This window comes from Orycteropus afer, unplaced genomic scaffold (genome assembly GCF_000298275.1).
Source record: "Orycteropus afer afer isolate SDZICR_OR568_19922 unplaced genomic scaffold, OryAfe1.0 scaffold00401, whole genome shotgun sequence".
Lineage (NCBI taxonomy): Eukaryota > Metazoa > Chordata > Mammalia > Tubulidentata > Orycteropodidae > Orycteropus > Orycteropus afer.
In genome coordinates, this window is record NW_006921988.1 from 1,133,707 (window position 1) to 1,147,122 (window position 13,416).

Genomic DNA, 13,416 nt, shown 5'->3' on the forward strand with positions numbered 1-13,416 from the left:
AATCCTACTTCTGTAGTGATACTGCCTCGGAAACCCAAGGAGGGGTCGCTATGAGTCGGGGCCGACTCGACGGCACATAACAACAACAACAACCCCTAACTATGGAAAGCAGCTCCTACATCATCTCTCATCCCCGTTACCCTTTTTTTAATCATAGTTAGTACCACTGCCTAAAATTATGTTGTTAGTTTACTTGCTCACTGCCAGTCTCCACTCACCCATCTCTAACCCAATACCACTAGATGGGAAGTTCCATGAGGGCAGGGATCTTGTTTGTCTTATTCACTATTATATCCTTAGTGCCTAGCATAGTACCTGGCATATATTAGCCATTCATATATTTGATAAATGAATGAATGAATGAATGAAAACATCTTTTAAAGTATCTAGCTATGTTTTTCAGAAAATTATAAAATTATTACTAGAAAAAGTTTACTAATAGCAATGCACATATTAACTTCTCAGATTTAAGGAAAGCAAAATAAATCAAAGTTTAGAAGTTAAGTTGTAAGACATGGGGATATCTGAGTTGTAAGGATTTTGAAAAAAAATTAACCTTAAAATAGGTAAATATCTCTTATTTGGGTATATGGTAATTTCTTTCTTTAGCTTTCTGCAAATCTGATAGATCTATTGGTCTCATATGGTCCTATGTCATTATCTGAATTAAGCTGAGCTTACTTGACAATTTAGAGAGAGATATGTCTATCCCTGTGTGTATAGGTTTTTATTTCTGGAAAACATACCATATAGAACAGTCAGTTGAGGAGAAGTTAACCTATTTTCAAATGATCAAGTTTCTAATCAAACTGATGTGTTGCTAAAAACTTAGTATATGCACTGTACATGATAGATACTACTGGGTAACTAATAATATTTATTGGCTAACATTTATTAGGTTTAACATATGTCAGGCACTGTACTAAGCACTTTACATATATCAGTTACTTAATTCTCATCCCAACTCCATGAGATTAGCTCAGAGAAGTTAATTTGTCAAAGTTCTCAGAGCTAAAGTGGCATGGCTGGGGTTCAAACCCAGGGCCATCTGAATATACAGCTTTATTTCTATACTAAATAAGATGTAATGTGCAAAAGGTATTTATTTATAATCTGAGGATAATCTGGGGAGCTACAGCTCACACATATTAAACAATCATTGAACAGAATGTTAAGGGTAGTTAACACCTGATATTTGTGATACATTAAATTTGAGGATCCCATAAGGTGCTCTAGTGGCGCAGTGGTTAAAACATCTGGCTGTGAACCGAAAGGTCAGCGGTTCGAACCTGCCAGCCACTTCACGGAAGAAAGATGTGCCATTCTGCTTGTGTAAAGATTTACAGCCTTGGAAACTCTATGAGGGAGTTCTATTCTGTCCTATAGGGTTACTGTGAGTCAGAATAAGCTCAATGGCAGTGGATTTGGTTTTTGTTTCTTGGAATAAGGCATATAATTTCTTCATTTTCCTGGTCTGTGAAAGAGATAGTAAAAACAACTGAATTAAATCCTAAACTTAATAAGAACAACAAAGCTGTGCTGTGATGTGGATGGACACAGAAGAGCTGCCCTGGCCCATTCCCTAGTGAAGTCATCTGCCCCAGCCAGCCAGTCTCCTGCATAGGGGCATGTATTAGAATGTTATGCAGGGGAATACAAACAAGTGCAAAATGAGGTAAAGAAAAGAAAGATTGATGTGGATTTTAGAGGTGTTAGGAGGCATTATGAAAGCTTTGATGGGATCTGAGCCAAGTCCTGTGTTTATACTCATAAAGTGTAAAAAAAGAAAAAAAAAGTACCCACTCACAGACATAAAATCTGATTTCCTACAGTGACTTACTGGATAGTTGTTCTTATTACATGAAATAAAGTCAAATATTCCCAAGGGTTATACTATTTCAGTCTTCAAAGCTTGATGGGACAGTGAGGGTAAATACGGGCATTGCTTCTAAGCAGTCACATTGAGGAACAAATTCCATTTCAATGACTGGGTTAAAGTTTTACAGATATTGTATCTTAAAATACCATGTATGTCAAAAGTCACAGGTAGTTGATATAATATACATACTAAATCAGTTGCTGTTGAGCTGATTTCAATTCATGGCAATCATGTATGTTGCAGAGCAGAACCGTGCACAGGGTTTTCAATGGCTGTGACCTTTTAGAAGTAGATTGCCAGGCCTTTCTTCAAAGGCACCTCTGGGTGGATTTGAACTACCAATCTTTTGGTTAGCAGCTGAGCACTTAACCATCTATACCATACCACTCAGGGACTCCTACTATACATTTTAGACTATGACTAATATTTTAAAAATATCAACTGCAATTATAGCAGTAAGCACATAGCTTTTAAGTTAATTGTTTTCTCTTCCAAAGCTAGAGTTTTAATGATTTAAACTTACACCAATGTGGCTAATGTTTTTAAAACGTTATACAGTATTCAACATGAATTTCCATCAGTAATTGTGGTGGTGAAGTTTATGTGTCAACTTGGCGGGGCCTGGTTGAGTGGCTGGGCAGCTGGATGTAGTATTCCCCATGATGAGACTGGTAATCAAGTCCATGGTGGAATCTGCCACGAACAGCTGAGTAGCTGCCTTAGGGATGTGGTCTGCTTCCTGTATATACAGAGAAGCCTTAGGGAACGGTCTCCAGCTTATGGCACATTTGAACCCTGCATGTAGCTGTGTCATTGTTCAGCAGCCGGCCATGCTCTGCCAACTTTGGGACTTTCAATGGACTTGAATTAATAGCCTGTCATGTGGTCTGGTAACATCAGGACTGTGCCTTTCTACTTGTCAACCTTGGGCTTGTCAGTCTCAGCAGCTAGCAGCTGTCTGAGTGAAGAAAAGCCTCTAGCTCCAGTGGGCTGGAAGCAGGAGGCAGAGCTGAAGCCCAAGGTTGAGGGGCTTTCACCCAGCCCTTAGAGGCTGGCACTTTGAACTCAGACTTACAGCCTCCAAACTGTAAGAGAATAAACTCCTGTTTGTTCAAGCCATTCCATTTGTGGTATATTCCTGTCAGAGTGGCACTAGGTAACCAGAACAGTAATCATGTTTTTCAATTGCAGACAAGTAGATGACCATGGACCTTTTTCTATAGAAAAGTATTGTACCTATTTTGTGTTGTGTTTAACTATTTAGCTTTATAATAATTGGCTGAAAACAGTGCTGTCCCCATTTTCCATGCAGTGGAAATGAATAAAGCATGAGTTTTGTATTGTCAAAGAGAGATGCAATTTTTCCTAAATATCACCTGTTGTTGTTGTTGTTATGTGCCGTCGAGTCGGCCCCGACTCATAGCGACCCCTCCTTGGGTTTCCGAGGCAGTATCACTACGGAAGTAGGATTGCCCAACCTTCCTTCCGAGGAGTGGCTGGTGGGTTTGAACCGCCAGCCTTCTGGTTAGCAGTCAAGTGCTTTAGCCACTATGCTACCAGGTTCTGAGAATTCTTAATTATTGAAAATTGGCTTGAATTTTAGTTCTCTGTGGTTTGGGTAATATAAATAGTTACATCGACTTAAGGACTATTTTATAAGGTAGCAAATCCCTTGTCTGGTGACTACAAGTTCCCTGAAGAGCCACTTTACAAAACAGCATCTTTACAACTATGACAAAAAGTAAACAAAAGAATTGTAATGTATTTGATATTACCTAGTATTTAGTATTACAATCTTATATAGATAAACAATATAAACAGACTTAATACTTTATGGAAGGGCAAATATATGGATAAACATTACATATAATTTTAACATTGCATGGATAAAAAAGATATGGATAAAAATGCATTAGATGAAGCTAGCTATATTTTATGAGGGCTATTAAAGACTTCTTTTGAAAGGGAGGCTTCAGTTTTAAGGGGGTTAAGGGTTACTTACCATGAAATGAGGTTGCGTTAAAATACGCTTTAGTTCCTTTGCATCATTATTCTCAGGGTAACATGAAATTTCTTCCAATACCTAAACAATAAGCAAGATATGTAATACTGCAAATGTGATACAAGACCTAGAAAATATAACATTCTTTGGAATTAAAAAATTATGAACGGATTCTTATGACAGGCAAAACAATTATTTTAGCAAACATTCATCATTTTTATTCAAAGTTCATTAATATGCAAAAGAACCAAACTGATGGCAATAAAAAATAAAACAAGTTGTTACAAGTCTCTGCCTACATTACCCAACTATAATCCAAAAGGCTGCTGAAAAATACAAAACAAAATGACAAGCCCATAACATATAATTTATTACAGGGTTAAGTAACTTAATTAACTTAATGGGAAAATATCACTGTAAATCTTTTTCCAGATTCACTGTCAAAAACAATCTATAATAAAAGTTAATAACAGCTTTCTTTTATATTGGCAGAAATGTCAATTCCTTTTTCAAAGATCAAAATGACATAAGGTCCAATAAAAACAACTTAAAGAAGAAAAATACTTCAGTAATTTTCCTTACAGCTTGACAGGATCAGTGTTATTTTCCACACTCATCTCCTCACATAGAGAAAATCAGGTCTCTGCCAATGCTTCCATGGGTTAATTGCCAGGGAATCCCAGAAAACAACAACAAAAACTTCTTCTACTCAAATTTTCTTCACTAATTAGTTCTTAATATTTTCCCTGTGTAGGTAAAAATGGTTGTTTTCGAATAACAGTCTTTCAAAAGCTATCTGGTACTACCAGGATGGATTTTGTCCATTTAAAACTTATGTGACATGAGCCAAGGTTTTGTTCTTTTTCAGAGTAAACACACTGCTGCTGTTCTAACTTTATATGGTTGGATTCACAGAGCAGTTTTATACATTGCACTAAACTTAATTCCAAAAGTTTAGCCAATCAAGGAGTTCTTCAGCAGAGCTAGATGTGAGGGGCACACCAGTCACCCACCCCCTGCCCCCATCCCCTTCTCCTGAAGGAATCCTTCAGTATTTCTTTGGAGAATATTACAAATGCCTGATACTAGGGCAGGAAAGGAAGTTGTGAGGTCAGTTGGCCCAAAGCTTGTACTTCAGTGTCATACCTCTAATATTCTGTACGAGCCAACCACCTCTTCTGAGACAAACATACAAACAAACAAAAACCATAGGTTTTCTTTCTTTCTTACCTGAATGCCCTTCACCACATAATGAGTTCACAGCCGGTTATGCTGTTAATTCATATTGTTCAATGATGATAAACCAATTTATTTTATGTTTCAAGTTTATCTGCCAGTGAAATTGAAGGACTAAATCATATACTGTCTCTGGGTCCCTTGCTACTCTCCCAGATTTTAAATACAGAGATGTGGTCTCCTAAGCATGACTGGGTTGAACCCTTCACCAGGTTTCCACTGGCCAGCTGAGACAAAGAATTGATCCCAGAATATCTCCATTTCTCTCTATTGGGGTATTATGAGGACGTTGTTGTTGTTAGGTGCCACTGAATTGTCTCCGATTCATAGCGACCCTATGTACAGCAGAACAAAACACTGCCTGGATTATGATGACAGGGTGGTGGTAAATCATGGTCCCTGTTGGTGATAGCTTGAATCCTTTCAATGAGCACTTGGGCAACGTAAGAGACAACATCTTGCTTGTACCCTGAGCAAGTGAGCAGTCCTGGCAGCCTCCATGTGATCTGTCTTGTTTCTCAGTAACTATTATACAATGCTATTATAGGTCTTGTGTTTAAAATCTGGTAGGGAAGGGGTTATGTCTTTTATACTCTTTCACTTAGTAATCTCACTTTCTAAGAAGTAATTTTTTAAAAAAGGGGAAATGCTTACTTGCATGGAAACTTTTATAACATCAAAAAACAAAGAAACTTATGTATCTGACCACGGAGGAAGTTAATGTAATATCACTTAATAATATCAAAGAAAATTTACACTGTCATTATAATTTATATTTATGAAAACAAGTAGAAAACATTGGAAAAATACTTATATAAAGTTAGGTTAAAAAAAACATATATTTTTATTACAACTATATAAACATTTATAGGCAAATGAACAGTGACTGGAAAGGGCTATGCAAAACTAAAAATTACTGTACTAAAGTGTGGGCTTACAGATGAATTTTTATTTTCTAAACTTTCTGCAAGATTATGTCTCTATAATGAAAAAGCTAAAAAAAGAGAGAAAAGTTTGTGATGGATTTAATCATATACACTACCAATTTAGAAAATTTTCTTTTACAAACTTAGTATAGTTAATTACAATAGATACTTGAATTTTAAACAGTATCACCTTAAAAGAGTAACTTAAGTTTTCATAGCATATCTATTTCTACCAAGTAAAGTAAAATATAAAAACAGAGAGAGAGGGAGAAAGGGAAAGTAAAATAGATAAAAGTTAACATGTTTAAGTTTACATAGGAGAACCAGAACTAGAAGTCTGCTAGGCAATATTATTGCTGAGGTTTTTTTCTTTTTTCCTTTTTTGCGTGTGAAATGTTCAGTGATAAACTTAGAAATACCAAATCTAGGTATCATGAGTCAAACCGTGACTCCACGGAAGCTTCCTCTCAATGTGCAGCAGAAATGTTTTCAATTAAGGTAGCAAATATGACATTCAAATACATTTACGAAATATAGCACTTACCTCTTTGGCTCTCTGTACTGCATCACTTGGAGGATTCCTGATTTGTGGTGAAGACTTTGTGTTAATTTTGTCATACAGCTAAAAACAAAGAAGACAATCCCATCAATACTGATAATCCTTTGCTCAAGTTCAGACCTGCATATTAATTATTTCACTAAAAAGTATTTTCTTCTTAAAAAGGCAGGCTGATGCTTCCAGGGGGATCCTCTTGTTAATAATCTCTTATTCATTCAATGAAACTTGCAACATGAGTCTTAAGCATATCTTTTTTTTAATCATCTTTAAATAGATAGTCCTGAATTCTGTCAATGTGGCAACTTCCTTGTCATTTTAAATTCATCACTATTTTAGCAATCATAGTGTTTTCCCCCTCTGATAGAAGCAACATTCAATAACAAGAAAATGAATTGGAATAAAACGAAAGAGCGTTTTCTGGCCAAGACATGTCTGAAAGAATTTTCACAGAAATCTAAATCTTGGGAAAGGGCAAACCCAACTCCTTCTAGGAAGGAATGTTCTCACAAAAGGTTTAAGCTTGTTTTACTAGGGTTGTTCATTAACAGTATCAGTGCTGGCATCTTTCAGGATGAGATCAAGGACATAAACTTTCTTCCTTTTGAATCTGCAAATTAAAAGAGTGTGAGAAGGCACTGAAAAGAAACTAAATATATTTTAAAACCCCCACAGAACCTAATGATCCAAAGCTTGACTTTCTGAAGAAAATTAATTTCATATTTTAGAGAACAATTTCTGCAATTTAGAAATGCAATTAAAACATTACTTACTATCTCAAACAAAATGCCTTACATTCAACAGTCTGCTCTGAAAAATTAGAATTTTTCTTGTTAAAAATCTCGAAGTTAAAAATTATCTTGGCCAGTCTGAACATTTCTATTTCCTAACTTCTCTAAAATAGGTGGGGATTTTTGTTGTTGGTGGTTTGGGTTTTGGTCTTTGTTTTTCCTCTACTACCAATGCTTGTTGAGAGGTTAAACTATGACTGTGAATACTCTTCAGATTCCAGTTAGGTTTGTTTCTCCTGATGCAAGATAAATCTTTATGACTTGTAAATAATTTGGGCCCCATCATACGTAAGAATGCCTAAAGAGAGCAATGGGAACACATAACATATATAGTAATGTTATGACTATTTTTAAACGATAGTATTAATCAAGAAAACACTACTAAATCTGAGGTTAAATAAATAGTATAGACAGAGTAGTAAAATATTACTCTATTAAAAACATTTTTGGGAACTAATGATAGATGGCTGCTTTACATAAGTTTGCCCACTTGCACATGGATATATCGGTATAGTTGTGGGTATTCATAGATGTATATTTGTGTGTGCTACATATACATTCACATATAGAACAGATGGGGGTACAATTATGGAAACTTCTTAGACATAGTTGTAGGGCTTAGTTACTGGTCTTGATGGGTAAGGACCACAGTCTTGGGGACAGCTAGGTTAATTAGCATAATAGAGTTCATAAAGAATGTTCTATATTCTAGTTTGGTGAGCAGTGCCTATGGTCTTGTAAGTAGCTACCTAAGATACAACTATTGGTCTCTTCCTATCTGGAGCAAAAGAGAGTAAAGGAAAAAACACTCAAGGAATCAATTAATCCACAGGACTAATGGACCACACAGAACCACAACCTATTTTAGCCTGAGACCATAAAAACTAGATGGTACTTGGCTATCACTATTACTGCTCTGACCAGGGATGCAATAGAAGGTCCCAGTTAGAATGGGAGAAAAATGTAGAACAAAACTCAAATTCATAAATAAGACCAAACTTACTGGACTGATAGAGACTGGAGGAACCTCCAGTACTGTTACCCTAAGACACCTTTGGAACTTGGAACTGAACCCACTCCCAGAGGTCACCTTTCAGCCTATAGATTGGCCTATAAAATAAACAGTAACACTCTGTGAGATAAGTGCTCCTTAGAACAAATCAACCAAATGGGCAGCATTTGCCCTACAGCAAAGATAGAAGGCAAGGAGGGGCAGGAAAACTGGAGGGATGGATTTGGGGAAGGCAAGGTGGAAATGGGGAGAGTGCTGACAAATGGTGGGGATAACAACCCATGTCATGGAACAATCTGTATGTAAATTGTTGAACGGGAAACTAATTTGCTGTTAAATTGTCACCTAAAACACAATAAAATATTTAAAAGAAAAAAAAGTTTGCCCAGATCCCTACAGAACATAAACGGGCAGTCTCCATCTTCTAAACAGCTTCTAGCTCTAAAGATGATGATTCTTGAAATTTGAGACTACAGAATATATTTTCCCGTGGAAATAATGTTATGAATAGTTATTAGGCTGCCAGCCTAGCCTATAGAAATAAATGAAATACTGTACATATGCAATAAAAAATAGCAAGCACACATATACAAATAACTAAGGAACCGTAAGTCAAAATACACATTTAAAATATCAAATACTTAAAACGTAAATTTAATTAGAGGGTAATGAGGAGGAAGGAGGGACTTCTATGAAGACTCTAAAGATTCTGAAGTCCTGTTGAAGGCTTTACAAGTTGATGGCCCTGTTAATAGATAATGCCTAATTTTACCACAAACTGGACTATTACTAACACTATAGTGCCTCAGGCACTTGACTGCTAACCAGAAGGCTGGTCGTTCAAACCCACCAGCCACTCCTTGGAAGGAAGGTTGGGCAATGTACTTCTGTAATGATATCGCCTCAGAAACCCAAGGAGGGGTTGCTATGAGTCGGGCCCAACTTGTTGGCACGTAACAACAATAACAACATGTGAAGTATGGCTCTGTAGGTCTGATGTCAGTGTGGTTTCTTTCTTTTTTTTTTTTGAAACTTTTTATTGTGATTTGGGTGAAAGTTTACAGAGTAAATTGGTTCTCCATTCAAGAATTCAAAACACATTTTTTTTTTGTGACACTGATTGTGATCCCCACAATGTAACAGCATTCTTCCCTCAATGTGGTTTCTTAATGACGTGTGGCAAAATCAGCAGTGTATAGTTAACACATGGATTGTTGGGCTCCACTTCAGACATACTGAATGAGAAGTTCAGAAGAGGATCCAGAAATCTGTGCTTTAACAAACTCCTAAACCAAACCAAACTGACTGCCATCATGTTGATTCTTACTCATAGCAACCTCCATTGTATTTCCAAGGCTGTAAATCTTTTATAGAAGTAGACTACCTCATCTTTCTTCCATGGAGTGGCTGGTGGGTTCGAACTACCAACCTTTTAGTTAGCAGCCAAATGCCTTAACCACTACATCACCACAGCTCCTTAAAAAACTCCTTAGGTATCTATAAATCTTATGCCTAGTACCAAATTTTGAGAGTAATAACAGTAGTAATAACAGTAATAACTGTAGTAATAACAATAGTAATAACAGACTTGTACCTGCCCCTTTCCTGGCTGGAGGCTGCCTTAGGCAGCCCCTGATGGTAGAGTGAGAGGCCGGCAGGATGGCAGCCCACGCTTGTAGAGTTATGTTGGGGTAAGAATGTGTGTTTCTCATGCACTAAGGGGATGTCTCAGAAGGTCACCTGGCTGGTGCCATCTTGATGGAACACTGCCTAAGAGGACTGTCTGCACAGAACAAGGGGATCCAGAAATAAGTAGCTGTGGGATAACAGCCAACAGGGTACTGCTGAGGTCAGCTGTAGAGTATGCTGATGAAGCAGAAGCCATACATTTGCAACCCAGGACAGAGCCAACATTTGGATGCCTGCCGAGCCAAGGACATCAACAACCAAGAGGGAACCTACACGCACCATCAGCTCATTAATATGACTTTTGCCCTGTTCTTCTAATCTCCCCTCCCCTTCCTAGAAGACTGAAAAGCAGCAAAGTGGGAAAAGAAGGAGAAGGAGTGAAAAACCCACAGGTGGAAGAAAGAATCACACACCTCTCTTTCAGTCTTGAGCTGGGGAGATGGAACAAGCTTAGATTTGCATGTGAGACTAAATGTTTGATTTGGAATGAACATTCTAATTCTTTAAATTAGAAAGCAATGAGATCCTCCCAAAATGTCCTCTAGGGGTGATGTGGCAGAGACTTCCTGTTTTTTCCCCTCTAATTCCTAGTAAAATAACTCTTCAAAATTTTAAAATAACATCTGTATTTTCCATCTTCTCTTGCAGCTAAGTGTGAACATGTAACTAAGTTTTCCCTTTGAAATGTAAATACAAGTGTTGTGCACAGCTTGGGAACAATGCCTGGAAAAAGGAGAAAGTGTGCCTCACCTCCTCTTTTTTTCCCTTTTTCTTTCTTTCTCTTCCTGGTTCTCTTCCTGGAATGCAGACCTTCCCCTAGAGCTGGGACCCTGATTTTGGACTTCTAGTCTCCTAAACTGTGAGGGACTAAATTTCTGTTTGTTAAAGCCATGCACTTGTGATATTTCTGTTATAGCAGTACTAGATAATTAAGACACGGTGTTAATTTGACTGCTAACCAGAAGGTTGGCAATTCAAATCCACCAGCTGTTCCACAGTGGGAAGATGGGGCAATCTACTTCTGTAAAGATTTACTGCCTCAGAAACCCAATGGGGGTCGCTATGAGTCGGAATCAACTTGATGGCAGTGGGTTTGGTTTTGGTTTTAGAATCCTTTCGTACTGTCTAGCCAGGTAGTAAATATTTTAGGCTTCATAGGTCAGCTCTGTTGCAACTATTGAACTCTGCTGTGTTGTGCAAAAGTACCAATTAACAATCCATAAATTAATAGGTATGGCTGTGTTCCAATAAAACTTTATTTACAAAAACAAGTGGCCGGCTAGATCTGGCCTGAGGATCATAATTTGCTGACTCCTGCTCTAGAAGCTTCAATTCTTGAAACTTGAAGATGTCAAGTGTATTTATAAAACTGAGATATGGAAAGTGAGTAAGAGGGAGAGAAAAATGTTAATAAATTAAGGGAAAACAAAAATGAATCTATTTGCTTTCTTTTTCTAATGAAATTATAGTTACCCAAATTCAGCACATTTTATTTAAAAAAAAAAAAAAAAAAGGCAAACCAAGGAAATGTGAACAGCTGCAAGAGCAGGCTGTTTCACACTGTCTCCATCACAGACACGCCTGTTCCCCCTCACAGACAGGCCTGTTCCCCGCCAGTGTTTGGCACTGGGTCAGAGATGACCACACACAGCTACAAAGCCATGCTTCAGCTCTCTACCTCCAAGGAGTGAAAACACAGTTCAGTTAGGAGGCCACCTTGCACATTTAGATGGGTTGTTTTAAATAAAGCAAAAAAAGTTGATAATATGAAATTCAATTCTCCTGAGATTATACTTTCAAATATAAAGATGATAAAATCAGTTAATATGTCATTTCTTATTTAATTTAAAAACATTAAATCACTTTTTAACCATACTCCATCTATATCTTTCTTCTGATTTCTTAGTCTTTAAATAGAAGCCTTCATTTGCTCATAGTTTAATGTAGTATTTAGCAAGACTAATATTTAAAATGAAACAATTAGTAAGAGAAAATCTATAAAATTCACTGTCACTATCAAGGTCAATCAGCATAACCTAGCCCACAAAGACAATGTGCTACATCCTATTTTGTTCTACATTCTACATTGACTGGGGTCTGAAAAGCTTATGAATGGCCATCTAAGCTACAAGTATTGGTCTTTCCCATCGGGAGCAAACAAGAGTGAAGAAAATGAAAGACACATGGGGACCAACTGACCACGCAAATCTCAGCCGCCACTACTTTGAGACCAGAAGAACTAGATGGTGCCTGGCCACCACTGCTGACTGCTCTGAAAGGAATCACAATAGGAGGTCCTGGACAGAGTGGGAGAAAAATGTGGAACAAAACTAAGAATCATAAAAAAGACCAAGCTTATTGGTCTGATAGAGACTTGTGGAACTGCCAAGACTATCTACGGCCCTTAGACACACTTCAGGCCTGGAACCAAACTCAAACCTATGGCTCAACTTTCATCCAAACAATAGACAGGCCTGGTCTATAAAGGGAACACCACCAGGAAGTCCACACGCCTTAGAACAACCAACCACAGGAGATCAAAAGGGCAGCATCTGCCCAGGGATAAAGCTCTGAAAGGAGAGGAAAGAAGGATGAATGGAACGGAAACAGTAAACACAGGGGAATAAGCGGAAAGAGTGGTGTTACATTGTAGATATTGCGATCGATGTCAAGAATCAATATGTGTATGCACTGGAAATGGAAAACCAATTTGCTATGTAAACTTTCATCCAAATAGCAATAAAAAAAGAAAGAAAATAAAAATAAAAAATGACTATCATTGGGGTTATGCTTCCCACTTTTAACTTTATTAGCACAGAAGGTTTATTAGTTGAGAAACTTGTAACTTTTATAATGAGACTATAGATATGGGCCAAATAATGAACAGGTTTGTAGAGTTGCATGAAGTTCATTAGCAACCACCAGTTCATCACCTACTTCAAAGACACTAAGGAAGCTTTTGGCTGGAAAAGAATTAAATCTTGCAAAAGTCATTTAGCTGCAAAGTATGTAATGAAATTTGTCTGTGGTTCTAACAAAGCAGATAATATAGTGTGCACAAAATTACACTCTGCAATAATAATGGAAATTGAAATGACTTGTTCTGGAAACACAGACTATTATTTTTAGGAACATTCTTATAGTTTCTGTGAATTGTGTGTGAAGAAGGATGGGTAAACGGAACAAAGTTCTCTTTTCAGTGAACCTAGGTGATCCACCATTGATATCCAACAGCATTTTTCCAATACATTTGATATCCAACAAAATGCAAGGAAAAGGTGATTTAATACTCAAATATAGAGAACTGATATTCAACTATTATACT

The 13,416-nt window shown here is 37.2% G+C and overlaps 1 protein-coding gene across 1 annotated transcript in view; it reads right to left on the reverse strand.

The window, feature by feature from the left end:
* The window catches only part of CASK (calcium/calmodulin dependent serine protein kinase), a 631,366-nt gene that overhangs the window by 63,831 nt on the left and 554,119 nt on the right, over positions 1–13,416 (reverse strand). The window contains exons 13-14 of the mRNA XM_042782642.1: positions 6,588–6,665; positions 3,882–3,962 (exon numbers count right to left, since the gene is read on the reverse strand). Of these exons, the coding sequence (XP_042638576.1) occupies positions 3,882–3,962; positions 6,588–6,665 (159 nt within the window). The remainder of the gene's footprint in view (positions 1–3,881; positions 3,963–6,587; positions 6,666–13,416) is intronic.